The following is a 12,712-nucleotide window of genomic DNA, read 5'->3' as shown; positions in this document are numbered from 1 at the left end:
GGGAATGCATCAGATTGTACTTATTGAGTCCTAACAGCTTTCAGTTTGTGTTCTTTTTTGGAATCTTGTAACCTACACAAATCCCTGATCAAAGGGATCATTTGAAATGATTGATGATTATAATTGATTGGCAGGCCAACCAGCCAATCTTGAAAATGACCTGCTGAAATGCAGCCACTCAACTGAGGTGGGGGGGGGGGAGGTCATCTGTTTCCAAAGCACACAGCGACAGAGACTGAATTTTCATCTTTATTCCCTTTTCCAGATTCACATTGACAGAAAAAAACTGCAATTAACAGCCCATACAGAGGAAGCTGCTCAAATTCACAGCCACAATGGAGCTTGAGAAAAACACTTGTGGAGATTTTCTCAACAACAGGATAATCCTGTCCCTTTAAACAGTGACCAAACCTTAAATTGGAACTGGCAGCTAAGCAGGAAGAAGATCTGGTTTACTGAAACAGAGAATTCTGAGGTTACATTGTTTTGTACAGCTGACAGTCTTCAGCAACTTCAAGAGATTTTTCTTGGCATCACAAGTCAACCCTGTCCCAATCAAACACTTTCTGGACAAGGTACAGCATGACGTTTGACATCGTGTAAAGCTCTCTTGACACTGTCGCAATGACCTGCTTTAATACCCAAACCGCAGAAGGTTCTCTGAGCCGTCCTGAGAAGGAAAAGAGATGAAATTCAATGCTGACAATAACCTGCCAGCTCAGCCCTGTTCTATTTAAAGTTGTGTCTCCTCTATGGACTATCGCAAACACTTTAAACACATTCTGATCTCCTGATACTCTTGCTGAGGGGAGAGGGGAGTGTCACATGGGTGAGGGCACAGGAGAAGCGAGCGTTGGACTCCCAGTCAGACCCAGAGAGGGTCAGCAGGCTGCTGACACTGTAGGTGCTGTCTGAAGCTCGCAGGTAGTTGCTGGTCTGAACCCCGTCCGAAATGACTGCACCGTCCTTCTTCCACTGCACCTCCAGCTCATCGGGATAGAAGTGATTGGCAAGGCACACCAGGGTGGCAGTGCTCTTGGCATTGACCTGCTCCGGGGAGGGGGGCAGAAGGGTCAGCTTGGGCTGAGAGTTCTCACGGCCTGAAAGATAAGAGGAGCAATTTTAATCCCTGCCATTCGAAGGGAATTCAACCCTCACAAATATTCACTGGCAACACAATCTTTTTGAACATTTTTAGTCAATACAGAATAAACCAACAAAAGAACAGATATTGTTCAAATTGCTTCTTGGGATGTGAGTGTCACTGGCAGGGCCAGCATTTATTGCCCATCCCTAAATGCCCCTGAGAGAGAAGGGACAGTTTTCGACCATTGTTTATGGAATGAATGTGTGCACCTGGAAAGGCTATCAACGGGGGAGCATTTTCGTGACAGTGATCAGAACTCAGTGAGATTGAGAATATGGATGGAAATGGAGAACTGTGCAGTAAGTATAAAACTTTTCATTTTACTAAACTGTGTGGTGCTTTGGTAAAAGAGGACCGGGAGCAGTGACATGATGGGAAATTAGTGTCAGGGCAGTGGGAGCCCTTGAAGGACGAGACAGAGGTCATTCAGAATCTGTTCCCACAAAGAGTAAAGGTGGGACTTCCCGATCTCGACCGAATGAACAAGAGGATTGGGGCCATGTACTAACATGGATTGGGTACTGGTTGGCCGACAGCACAGAAAGAAGGAGTCTTTTTCTGAATGGCAAGTAATTACAACTTAGGGTGCCACAGGGGTCAGTCCTTGGTACCCAGTTACTCATAATATATAATAATAGTGTCAGAGAGCCGGAAAGACCCATCAGCCCATTGTGTCCACTCTGGTCAAAAAACAACAACCCAATAATTGTCATCCATTTTTCCAGCAAAAGGGAATTAGATGCGGTGTGTATTTAAGAAGGAATTAGATATAGTTCTTTGGATTAAAGAGATCAAAGAATGTGGGGAGAAAGCAGGAACAGGGGACTGTGTTGGATGATCAGCCATGATCATATTGAATGGTGGAGCAGGCTTGAAGGGCCAAATGGCCTACTGCTGCTCCTGTGTTTGATGTTTCGATCTGTTTCTCAGATAATGAAGGAATGTCTCTCATCATTTTGAAGCTGGAAGTCAGATGTGTTTGGAGCTGAAGATGTGGCCATGGTGATTAATGAATGCGGGTCAGTAAGGTGGTTTAGAAGACACATGGGAGAAACTGTTTTTCTTTTTCCCTTGATGGAATGAGAGCATTGTTGGATCGGCAGCATTTATTACCCATCCATAATCACCCAGAGGGCAGTTTAGAGTCAACCACATTACTGTGGGTCTGGAGTCACATGGTAAGGATGGCAGTTTCCTTCCCTAAAGGACATTAGAGAATCAGATGGCTTTTTCCTAACAATCAATGATGGTTTCATGGTCATCATTAAACTCTTAATTACAGATTTTTTTAAATTTGAATTTGAATGCCACCATCTGCTGGATTCTAACCCTGGTCCCCAGAACATTATCTGGATCTCTGGATTAACAGCTCAGCAATAATACCATGAGACCATCACCTCCCTTATCTCATTTTTGGTTGAGAGTGAAAGCAAGGAGTTTTTTTATTCTGGAATTGTATAAAACCCCAGTTAAAGTACAGTGAGACAACAGTGTACGGTTCTGGTCACCACATTACAGGAAGGATGTGATCCCTCGAGAGACCAGGAATTTTGAGCTTTGAAGAATGATTGGATTGGATGGGAGTGTGTTCATTGGAACAGAGGAGGCAGAGGGGAGATTTGATGGTGTTGTGTAAAATGCTGAGGGGCCTGGATAGATTGGATAGGAAGGACTGATTTCCACCAGCACAAAGGGCAATAACCATGGGGAGAGATTGAAATCAGTTGGGGGCAGGGTTCGAAGGGAGTTGAGGTTATTTGTTTTCACCCAGAGGTTGGTGGGATGTGGGATTCACTGTCTGAAAGGGTGGGAAAGGCAGAAACCCTCATCATATTGAAAAAAACACTTGGATGTTCACTTCAAACGAAACCTCCAGAACTGTGGAGCAAGAGCTGGAAAGTGGGATGGAGCTCGATATTTCTTTAACAAACCTCCGATCACCCACAGATCAGGAGAACTTTATCCGAGAACATTAGAGCAGACTCGGATCCACACATTTCAGGAAAGAGTCACATCGGGTGTCTGTGTAGAAGGTTCTGGATTATATTACAAACCTTGCTGCACACTATTGGGCTGAGGGTCAAGGGTGAGGCTGCAAAGAGTCTCAGTGCCCTAGGGTCAGACAGGGTCACTGTTCCTAATGACCCCCTGCCCCCTGGAAGGTAAGAGTGCTCATACAATGGATGAGGATCCGGATCAGGAGACTCCAACCCTGAAAGAAAGACTTGCATTTGTGTAGCACCTGTGCCCAACTCAGGATGTCCCAATAGATCTTTCCAGCAGACTGTGCCCAGTAAGATCCCAGTACCATGTGATAATTAGCAGAGAAATACATTCTTAGTGATTTTGACTGGGTGATAAATACTGACCAGGGGCACCAAGGGGAACTGCCTGCTCTCTTTCACAACTGAAAGACTCTCAGTTCATCCAAAAAATAAAGAATAGTTCCTTGAAGATGAAGTTGCAGGTTGGTAGAGGAGTGACAAAGTCATTTGGTTTGCTTTCCTTTATTGGTCAGTGCATTGAGTATTGGAGTTGGGAGCTGTTGCAGCTATACAGGACATTGATTAGGGCACTTTTGGAATACTGTGTGCAATTCTGGTCACCCTGTTACAGGAAAAATGTTGTGAATCTTAAAATGGTTCAGAAAAGATTTACAAAGATGTTGCCAAGGTTGGAGGATTTGCGCGAAAGTGAGAGGCTGAATAGGCTGAGGCTGTTTTCCCTGGATCATTGCAGGTTGATGGGTGACTGTTTTGAGGTTTTTAAAGTCATGGGTCGCATAGATAGGGTGAATAGAGAAGATCTTTTCTCCAGGGTGGGGGAGTCCAGGACCGCAGGGCATCGGTTGAAGGTGATGGGGAAAGATTTAAAAGGGACCTAAGGGACAACATTTTCATTCAGAGGGTGTTAAATGTGTGGAATGAGCTGCCAGAAGAAGTGGTGAAGGCTGGTACAATTACAACATTTAAAAGGCATGCATTTGTTAATAGGAACATGTTAGACGGATAGGGGCCAAATGCTGGCAAATGAGACGAGATTAATTTAGGTTATCTGGTCAACATGGACAAGTTGGACCGAAGGGTCTGTTTCTGTGCTGTCCATCTCTCTGACTCTAATTGTATTTCAATCCAGCCCTTAACATTTCAGGCTCTCCAAAAGACTCCAACAGGTCGTTTTGTTTGACAAGCAGCCCCTGTTGCAATGTCAGTAACATGGCAGCCAGTTTCTGCACAGCAAGATCCCACTAGCAGCAATGAGATCAAAGAGCATTAATGATGTTGGCTCAACGATAAATATTGGCCTGAACTTAACCCCAAGAGAAAGTAATTTGGCTCAGTTGGATGAAGATGAGAAAATGGAAGGTAAAGGAGAAGGTAGGATTGCTGGTTAGTGATGGGATTACCAGAAAATAAAAGAAAGTGATGGAATTTTGAATATCAAAGGAAGCATAAAAGTGCAGAGAAAATCAATAATACAACAAACTTAAACAGGTTGTATCTAAATGCACGAAGCATTCCGAGTAAGGTCGACAAAGTGATGCCACATATCGAGGTAAATTGAGTTTCTAAGGAATTTAAACCAGTTAAAGTGGAGGGAGAGGTTTTTCAAGTTTCTAGAAGATGTAATAGGACAGAAAGTGTGGGAAGGATCAGAGATCAAACGTAAAGCACAGCAGATAAGAGGACAATGATGAGAAGGAGGGCAGTCAATGCAGGACTGAGGGTGTTGTACACACACAGTATACACAATGATCGTGTAGTGCAGATTGAAACTGGCAGGTACGATGTTGTGGTTGTCACAGAGACATGGCTGTAAGGGGATCCGGGCTGGGATCTAAATATCCAAGGATACATGTCCCATCAAAAGGACAAGCAGATGGGCAAAGGGGCAAGTGTTGCCTTGTTCGTAAGAAATGAAATTAAATCAATAGCAAGAAGTGATAGAGAGTCAGAAGGTGTAGAATCTGTGTGACTAGAGTTGAGGAACCGCAAGAAATAAATAATCTGATGCAAGTTCTGTCCAGGCCTCCAAGCAGTAATCAGGGTGTGGGGAAGGAAATCAATCAGGAGATAGAAACGCCAGGTACAAAATGTCAGGGCAGACTTCAATGGATAGGTGGACTTGGTAGTGTATCTCAGGGAAAGGACTTCATGGAATGTCTATGAGATGGTTTTTGAAACAGCTTGTGGTTGATCATTTGGAACAGGCAGTTTTGTATTCAGTGATGTGTAATGTGGCAAACTTGATAAGTGAGCTGAAGATGAAAGTATCCCTGTGGATAAGTGACCATAATATGATAGAAATCCCCCTGCAGTTTGAGAGGGAGAAGCTGCAATCAGATGGAACAGTATTTCAATTGAGTAATGGTAAGTATAAAGACATGAGGAAGGAGCTGACCAGAGTTGATTGGAAGGGGAGCCGAGCAGGTAAGATGGCAGGGCAGCAAATAGCAAAATTTCTGGAGGTAATTCAGGAAGCAGAGCAGGAAATCATTCCAAAAAAGAAGAAACATACTAAGGGGAGGACAAGGTAACCATGGCTGATGAGGGAGGTCGACAGCAAAAAAGTAAAAGGAAAAGGCATACAATGTGGTGGAAAATAGTGGGAAGCCAGTGGATTAGGAAGTCTTTAAAAACTTTTGGAGGATAACGAAAAAAGCACTAAGGGTTGAGAAGGTGAAATGTGAGAGTAAGCTGGCCAGTAATATACAAATAGATTGCAAGAGTTTTATCAGATATATAAAAAGGAAGAGGGACGCAAAAATAGACTTTGGATCGCTGGAAAATGAGTCTGGAGAAAGAATAATAGGAAATGAAGGAATAGCCAAGGAATTGAATCGATACTTTGCGTCAGTCTGCACAATGTAAAACACCAGCAGCATACCAGTACTTCAAGACTGTCAGGGGGCAGAGGGGAGTGTAGTGGCCATCACTAAGGAGGAAGTACTGGGGAAGCTGAAAGGTCTGAATGTGGATAACTCACCCAGACTGGATGAACTACACCAGTGTGTTCTGAAGGAGATTGCTGAGGAGATTGTGGGGGCTTTGGTGATGATCGTTCAGGAATCAATGGAGTCAGGGTGTGGAGGTGGGGTAGGGTGGCATTTGGTGGGGGCAAGGGACAGGAAAATGGCTCACATAACAGCTCTGAATAAGAAAGGAGGGAGGTCGAAGATGGGACATTATAGGCCAGTTACCCTGGACTCAGTTGTTGGTAAGGTTTTAGACTTCAATTGAAGTATGAAATTGTAGAGGACTTGGAAGTGCATTGAGAAAATAGGGCTGAGTCAAGGGGAGGTCATGCCTGGCAAATCTGTTAGAATTCCCAAAGGAGACAATGAGCCAGTCAGACAAAGGAGAGTCTGAGGAAGTAATCTCTTTGGATTTTCCAGAGGGCATTTGACATGAGATAAGCGCTGATAGTGTTAGGGGTGAGGTACTGGCATGGACGGAGGACTGGCAGGTTGGCATAAAGCAGAGAGCGAGGAACAATGGCAGCTGGTGACCGGTAGAGGTCTGCAGGGCGTTAGGACCTTAACTATTCATGTTATACATTAACAATCTGGATGAAGGAAGTGAAGACATTGTTGCTAGGTTTTCAGATGACATGATATAAGTGGAGGGACAGGTCGTGTTGAGGAAGTGGGAAGGCTGTAAATGGTCCTGGATATGCTCAGAGAGTGGGCAAAGAATTGGAAGATAGAATACAATGTGTTACAGTGTGAGGTTATGCCCTTTGGGAGGAAGAAGAAATGCAAAGACTGTTTGCTAAATGAGGAAAGCCTTTGGAAATTATAAGCACAAATCTCATTCAGGTTTCTCTTAAGGTTAACAGGCAGGTCCAGTTTGTGCTTGGGAAGGCAAATAAAATGTTTGCATTCATTTAAATAGGGCCAGAACACAAGAGCACAGATGTATTGCTGAGGCTGTGTAAGGCTCTAGTCAGACTGCATTTGGAATATTGTGAGCAGATTTGGGACCCATATTCTAAGGAACAATGTGCTGGCATTGGAGGGGTTTACAAGAATGATCCTGGGGATGAAGGGCTTGTCATATGAGACATGGATGAGGACTCTGGGTCTGTACTCGATGGAGTTTAGAAGGATGAGGAGGGATCTTATTGAAATTTGCAGAATACAGATAGGCCTGGATACAGTGGATGCAGAGAAGATGTTTCCAAAAACAGGAGAGACTAGGTAACCAAGGCACAGCCTCAGAATGAAGGGCCAACACTTTCGAGCTGAGATGAGACAAATTTCTTCAGCCAGAGGGTGGCGAATCTGTGGAACTCAGTGCTCCAGAGGGCAGTGGAGGCCAAGTCACTGAGTGTATTTAAGACAGAGATAGATAGGTTTGTGATTGTTAAGGGGATTGATGGTACCTCTGGAGTAGGCAGGAGAATGGGGGTGAGAAGCATATCTGCCAAGATCAAATGGCAGAGCAGATTCAATGGGCTGAATGGATGATTTCTGCTCCTATTTCTTAAAGTCTTCTGGAGAGTTTCCCCAAAACCCTGGAACACTGAACCCACTGGACTGAGCCCTGCTGTAGCTGTTTGTCAGCAGAACTTTGCCAAGAGGTAACCAAAGAGTGGAGAGAGTGTGCATCCATGTGGGAACTTCAGAATGCTTCCCAGCTCCTGGACTTCCAAGAGTAGAGGAAGTGTGGTCAGTGACAGCAGTTGGAGCTCCAGGTTTCGGAGCTTAAGCAGCAGCTGGTGTCAGTGCGGAGCATCCGTGAGGCTGAGAACTCTGTGGAGAGCACGTTTCTAGATGTGGTCACTCTGCAGCTTCAGAGTATGCAGGGAGAGAGGGAATGGGGGAGAAGCAGACAGTCCAAAAGGACCAGGCAGCTAGTACAGGAATCCCCTGAGTGCAGCTCACTCTCCAACCAGGATTCAGTTCGGAATCCTGATGAGAATGATGGTTCATCTGGGGAGTGCAGCCAGAGCCAAGTCCCTGGCACCACGGGTAGTTCAGCTGTACAGGGGTGCACAACGAAGACTGGAAGAGCGACAGTGAGAGGAGATTCGAGAGGGAGGGCAATTGATAGGTGTTTCTGCAGCTGCAGATGGGAATCCAGGATGGTGTGTTGTCTCCTTGGTGCCAGGCTCAAGGATGTCACTGAGCGGCTGCAGAGCGCCCTGAGGGGAGAGGGGGAACAGTCAGCAGTCGTGGTCCACATCGGTCCCAGTGACAGAGGGAGAAATAGATTGTAGTCCTGCAGTCAGAATTTAGGGAGCATGGAAAGGAATTAGGAGCAGGAACTAAAAAGAAGGAATCTGCACATTACTTCCAGTGCCCCCCACAAGTGTGAAGAGGAACAGGAGGATAACACAGGTGACTGTGGGGCTGGAGAGCGGGTCGAGGAGGGAGGCTTTAGGTTCTTGGGACATTGGGAGTGGGTCTGGGGGAGATGAGATTTGGCCAGACCAGACAGCGTTGCTCCTGAACAGAGCTGTGACTGAGCTCCTTTGGGATGAGCTGGGCTGTGGGAGCCAGTGGGGAATATCAGAATGAAACACCAAGGTCCACGGAATCCTCAGTGTAGACAATAAATCACCACCCAGTGGAAAGAATGTGGAGGAATACAAATGCAAGGAATTTACAGAGACCTGCAAATATGATAGAATCGTTATAAATGGGGGACTGGGTCTTTAATTTCTGAATATAGATTAGGGTAGTAGCAGTGTAACAGGCAGAGAGGGGCCAGAGTTGTGAGAGTGTGTTCAGGTGAATTTTCAGATGGCATTGTGGACAGCGAAGAAGGCTATCTAAGAGTACAGTGGGCTCTTGACCAACTGGGCCAGTGGGCTGAGGAATGGCAGATGGAGTTTAATTCAGATAAATGTGAGTGCTGTATTTTGGTAAGACACAGGAGATGGGTGTGATGCTAAGCAAATATTTCAGGTAAGTATTTTTTGGGAAGAAGGACATGAAAGTAAGGGAATTTGGAAAAATAGTGACGTATTGAAAATGTCCACAATACAACTGAGGAGATGCGAGAGGTCTTAAAAGATATAAAGGTATATAAATCCCGAGGACCTGATCAGGTGTATCCCAGAACATGTGGGAAACGAGGGAAGAGATTGCTGGGCCCCTTGCTGAGATATGTTTATCATTACAGCTATAGGTAAGGTGTTGGAGGAGCAGAGAGGATGGCTAATGTTGTATCATTATTTCAGAAAGGCTATAAGAAAAAGCTTGGGAACGATAGACCAATGAGCCTGATGTCAGTGCTAGGCAAGATATTGGAGTGGATTCTGAGGGACAGGATTTACATCCATTTGGATAATCAATGTGGTTTTGTGCATGGGAAAATGTGTCTCCTGATTTGATTGAGGAGGTGACAAAGAAGATTGATGAAGGCAGACAGTAGACAGTGTCTGTTTGGACTTCAGTAAAGTGTTTGACAAGGTTCCACATGATAGACTAGTTAGTAAGGTTAGACCACATGGGATCCAGTGGGAGCTAGCCATTTGGGTAAAAAAAAAATAGCTTGAAGACAGGAGAGAGAGAGTGGTGGTAAAGGGTTGATTTTCAGACTGGAGATCTGTGAATAGCTGTGTGCCACAAGGAGTGGTGCTGGGTTCACTGCTTTTGGTCATTTAAATAAATGATTTCACTGTGAATGTAGGAGTTAACATCAGTTTGTAAATGACACCAAAATTGGTGGGACAGTGGATAGTGAAGAAGTTTATCTCAGGGATCAGTGGGACCTTGATCAGATGGGGCAATGGGCAGAGGTGTGGCAAATGGAGTTCAATTTAGTTAAATGTGAGATGTTGCATTTTGGAAAGGCAAACGAGGGCAGGAGTTATACAGTTAATGGTAGGGCCCTGTGGATTGTTGCTGAAAAAAGAGACATGAAGGTGAAGGTGAAGGTAAGCTGCATTATTCCTTAAAACTGGATCACAGGGAGACAGGACGATGAAGAAGGTGTTGGGAACGTTTGCCTTTATTGGTCACTGTATTGAGTATCGGAGTTGGGACATCATGTTGCAGCTGTACAGGAGATTGGTGAGGCCACTTTGGGAATAATGTGAACAGTTCTGATCATCGTGCAATGGGAAGGATATTGTTAAACTTTTAAAAGGTGCAGAAAAAGATTTACTAAGATTTTGCTAGGAATTGGAAGGTTTGAACGATCGGGAGAGGATGAATAAACTGGGGCAATTTTCCCTGCAACATCGGAGGCTGAGAAATTTACAAAGTCATGAGGGACATAAATAATGTGAATAATTCAGGAAGCATGTGAATGTTTTGTAGAGATGGCAAATTAAATTCCCAAAGGTCATTCCAGGGATGAGGAACATCAGTTATGAAGATCTACTGGAGAATTTGGGACTGTCTTCTTTGGAGAAGGCTGAGAGGAGATTTGTTGAAGGAATTAAAACCAGGAGGGGCCTGGACAGAAAAAATAAGGAGAAAATGTTCCCAATTGAGAAAGGATTAAGACTGAGAGACCACAGATTGAAAGTAATTGGGAAAAGTAACAAAAGTGAGATGGAGAACAAAATGTTCAGCCAGTGAGTGGTTAAGGTGTGGAACGCACTGCCTGAGAGTGTGGTGGAGGCAGCTTCAACTGAAACATTCCAAAGGGAACGAGACTATTATTTGAAAAGGAACAATGTGCAGGGTGACAGGGAGAAGTGAGGAGAATGACATTCTGTCAATGACTCATTCAGAGAGCCAGTACAGATAGGACGGGTGGAATGGTCTCCTTGTTCACTGTAACAATTCTGTGATTGTGTGATTGAGCAGAGTTAAAGCTGGGGGAGGTGGGAGCTCAGTGTCTCACTGTGCTGCTGCTGCTGCTGCTGCTGCTGCTGCTGTTGAGGTCAGTGAGATCAGAGACTGGGACAGGGAGCCAGAGCTCACATCAAACTCTGCCAGTGTCTGTCACACTGAGACTGGCATGAGGTTACTCGCTGATTTCACTCCATGCTGCAGGAATGGGACCACAGGCTGCAAATGGACAGAGCTCCTCCACACGGTGAGTAAAATGACTGACTTATATCTTGCTTTTTAAAGGGGGCAATGGAACTAAAGAGATACAGCTAGACACCCTGTTAGAGACAGGGCTCCTCAATCAACCATTTCATTCACTGCAGCTGCTCAATAACACCTTCAACAGTTCAGCACTTGTGTTTTAGAAATTGTGTTTCAGTATTGACGGGGTTAATAATGGAGGATTGAGGTTTACTTACTCAGTCTGAGCTTGGTTCCTGAACCGAACGTAAGCCACAGTGAGAACTCCCAGTGCAGAGGCTGCACAAAAACTTCTGCTCTTTGTTCCTCTCCGTCACTCTCAACCTCTCCCTGTCTCTCACTCACTCTTACCCTCTCCCGGCCCCTCTCTCTCTCCCTCACTCATGGCTTTTTCTCTGTCTGTCTGTATCTCTGGGCTGTGTCCAGCTAGGCTTGGGCAGAATGCGAAATATATTTTTTGATGTTCAATCTTGCGGCTGCTCTTCAAGTGTGGCCATGGAGTGTAGGTGGAAACATGAGGCCTTCAGTGAGTGGTGGACACCACAGGGACTGGAGTGTGTTGTTGACAGTGACAATTCTGGCATAGGTTAGTTTGTTCAGTTTCATTTAGATGTAAATGTGAATGTGTCAGTTCAGGTGGTGGGATGGTGTGTCCATTATTATATATTTTATATAACTGTGGATTGGGTCAGTACAGGAGTTGGTGCTGTGTGTATTGAGGTTTTTGTACGGATCTGTATCACTGTGAAGGCGAGCTGTAATGCTGCTGACAGTAATAGTCAGCGACATCCTCATTCTGAACGTTGCTGATTGTCAGGGTGAAACTGGTCCCTGATCCACTGCCGGTGAATCGATCGGAGACTCCTGTGAAACGAGTTGTTGCACTGTAGATCAGGAGAGAGGGTTTCTGACCTTCTCGCTGCTGGTACCAAGCAAGATAGCTGCTAATGCTTTGACTGGCCTTACAGGTGATGGTTGTAGTCTGGCCCAGTTCCACTGACAGCACCGGGGGAGACTGGGTCATGACGATGTCCCCACTGATACCTGAGGGGTCAGGAAGAAACACAGTGAAGTCAGAACTGTCACAGAAAGAGCCTGTCAAATGAGAGATTGTTGGAGACACTGAGCATTCCTCTGGTTTCAACATTTACCCTTCAATCACAAGTCAGTGGAATTGGAGTGAAATGGAGAGCAGCTAAGGATTCAAGGTGGAAGGAGAGAGATTTGTACCTGCGATACAGAATGCCAGAGGCCAGATCAGCTGGATGTGTGAAATCATGGTGTGTGCTCCTGTCCCTGTGCCTGGTTCCTGATAAACTCTCCCTTCACTGGGCTCTGCTTTATAAAGCTGCAGCCTGTGAGAGTCTGACTGGGTGTTCCTCAGTATGTAAATGACATCAGGCAGGGAGAGCCACGTCAGTACCTCTTTTCTCTCTCTCTCACTCCCATTCTCTCTCTCTGTCTCAGAAATTCATTGAGTTTAACAGCACTGAATGAGACCATTTGGCCCATTGTGTCTAAACTGGTTAGCAAAGATCTGATGACACTAATCCCATCCGCCAGCTCCTGGC

At 45.2% G+C, this 12,712-nt stretch overlaps 1 long non-coding RNA gene and 1 gene segment (V, D, J or C); both read right to left on the bottom strand.

Moving 5' to 3' along the window:
- Positions 1–236: 236 nt before the first annotated feature.
- On the bottom strand, positions 237–11,396 carry LOC140479575 (uncharacterized). The gene is made up of 2 exons (XR_011961078.1): positions 11,360–11,396; positions 237–1,100 (listed from the first exon to the last, which is right to left on the bottom strand). It is a non-coding gene; the product is annotated as an uncharacterized lncRNA (long non-coding RNA).
- Positions 11,397–11,737: 341 nt separating this feature from the next.
- Positions 11,738–12,438, bottom strand: LOC140479573 (immunoglobulin kappa variable 4-1-like). The segment is given in 2 exon segments: positions 11,738–12,185; positions 12,372–12,438. Coding segments are annotated over 2 exon segments (354 nt in total).
- Between the last annotated feature and the right edge of the window lie 274 nt (positions 12,439–12,712).

Source organism: Chiloscyllium punctatum, chromosome 7 (genome assembly GCF_047496795.1).
Source record: "Chiloscyllium punctatum isolate Juve2018m chromosome 7, sChiPun1.3, whole genome shotgun sequence".
Lineage (NCBI taxonomy): Eukaryota > Metazoa > Chordata > Chondrichthyes > Orectolobiformes > Hemiscylliidae > Chiloscyllium > Chiloscyllium punctatum.
The sequence above is the reverse complement of the archived record's forward strand: the minus strand, read 5'-3'. Positions and strand labels throughout refer to the sequence as shown.